Genomic DNA, 2,023 nt, shown 5'->3' on the forward strand with positions numbered 1-2,023 from the left:
CAAGGTTGTGATTTGGGAAAGTAATGACATCGTTTAGGCATTGGTTCATACAAGTAAACAGTTACGTAGGAGAGATAAAATAATAAAAACAACCGCATCAACATTTTTAGTTAGGCATATCAAGCAGAGTCAAGGGAGTAACTTCATTGTATCAATTGGCAAGTTTTAAAACTTGATTGCACTTTTTTAAAGTTGTATGATTCAATTGCATTTTTTGCGACTTAGGATTTCTGGTGCACCTATTCCTTTTTTAAACAAATTTTTTATACTTACCAACAGTTATTAAAACTTACTAGAAAAAGTAAAAAAGAATTCTTATATTTGAATAGAGAACAATATAGTTCTGCAATTTCTTTGGAATCACATGCACAATATGTGATTAGATCTATACGTCACCCGCACATCAGATCTAAAAACCGTAATTTAGATGCAAAAGCATGCACAAATATCATTGTCCTACCCCAATTAAATAAAACAGTGTGCCCCATGCATTGGCTATTTAATTCAGTACGGATAACAAAAAATATATCGATTTATGTCTTTCGTGATTAAAGAAGTTCAATTGAGCATTTGAAACATGTGTTGACAATCTCATTAGTCATCACCGAATGCGCTTTCTCAGAAGCTCCATCCGAAATCATCGCTTACATCTTCCACCACTCAAGCAGTCCAGCTCAACCTATATATACAGCTCCCACTCTCATGGTCTTTTCAACTCTTCACTCTTGCTTCGGAAACCAAATCATCCCTTCAATCTTCCATATTCAGTGATCTCAAAGCTACAAATTCTAGCCGAAAACGAAAATGCTTCAAGAAATTTTCAGTCCCTTTGAGACCTATCAATGTGATGCTTTGAAATCCATTTGTGAGCATCTTCTTCAAGATGATGATTATGGTGTCAACGCAACATTTTATGCACCAACTCCTGCAAACACGTACTCGAGGAGTTCAAGCTTCAGCAATCTCTTACTGATGGACAGTTGGAGCGAGCTGCCCCTAAAAGTCAATGACTCGGAGGACATGTTGGTACATGGCACTATGTGCGACGCGCTCAATTCTGGGTGGACAATGCCTTCGTCTTCGAATCAAGAACTTGATTTTGAAGTGACGACCATTGATAGTATTGGTCTGGCTTCGAATCAAGGACTTGATTTCGAAGTGATGTCCGTCGATTATAACAGCATTGGTTTGGCGACGGAGAAGAAACTGGAGATGGTGGAGCAGGAGGTACAAGTGCCAGTTGAGAAGACACATTTTAAGGGAGTGAGAAGGCGGCCATGGGGAAAATACGCGGCGGAGATAAGGGACCCCAAGAAGAACGGGGCAAGGATTTGGCTCGGGACTTACGAGACACCCGAGGACGCAGCATTGGCCTATGACCGAGCAGCTTTTAAGATGAGGGGGTCCAAGGCCAAGGTTAACTTTCCTCACCTCATCGGCGCAACCGAGTACGAGCCTGTCAGGGTCAGCCGCAAGCGTTGTTCTGCCGAGCCTAGCTCGCCATCCACATCCATCGATGACGGCTTGGTGATGAGAACGAAGAGGAGAAAGAGAGATGTCAATGTGGGTGCTGAGGTGGATTTTGGAACTCAAAACCCCTTTCCCATATCGGATATTGGTTTTTGGATTGGGGATGCACAATTTGTACTTTGATCATGCAAACTGCAAAGACATTGTTTTGATTAATGAGAAGTCAATCAGCATTTTTTGTTGCAGAAACTATCAATTTAGTGTTTTGATTTCATTTCCTTTGGAGTTTGTCAGCAATAACCAAAAAAAAGTACTCTTTCCCCAACTCCGCACTAATTTCCTACACATGAAAAGAGGAGAAAAACACATTCACATGGTATAGAAAGCGACTAACAAAAGTTTAAAAAGTTTGTATAATAACTTATCTGTTTACACAAAATTACGTACTCAACTTTCATATGGCATTTGAGTAAAGATATCAAACTCGGTTTGCCATATCGTTCATTTGGTCATTCTTTTATGACTTCTTTAAATTTTTAGTGTTGAATTCTTA

General features: G+C 39.7%; 1 protein-coding gene across 1 annotated transcript; it reads left to right on the top strand.

Annotated features, from left to right (window-relative positions):
• Window positions 1–733: 733 nt before the first annotated feature.
• On the top strand, window positions 734–1,697 carry LOC115692988 (ethylene-responsive transcription factor 13-like). Its single transcript, XM_030619976.2, has one exon. It carries the CDS (start codon window positions 805–807, stop codon window positions 1,651–1,653), a length of 849 nt encoding a protein of 282 aa, XP_030475836.2. The 5' UTR covers window positions 734–804; the 3' UTR covers window positions 1,654–1,697.
• The last annotated feature ends 326 nt before the right edge of the window (window positions 1,698–2,023 follow it).

The sequence above is a fragment of the Syzygium oleosum genome, unplaced genomic scaffold (assembly GCF_021117445.2).
Source record: "Syzygium oleosum isolate NSW1041296 unplaced genomic scaffold, Sole_v2.1 Sole_v2.13, whole genome shotgun sequence".
Taxonomy (NCBI): Eukaryota; Viridiplantae; Streptophyta; class Magnoliopsida; order Myrtales; family Myrtaceae; genus Syzygium; species Syzygium oleosum.

Excerpts from the sequence above, each read along its gene's own strand:
- LOC115692988 (XM_030619976.2), top strand. The coding sequence starts at position 805 with ATGCTTCAAGAAATTTTCAGTCCCTTTGAGACCTATCAATGTGATGCT.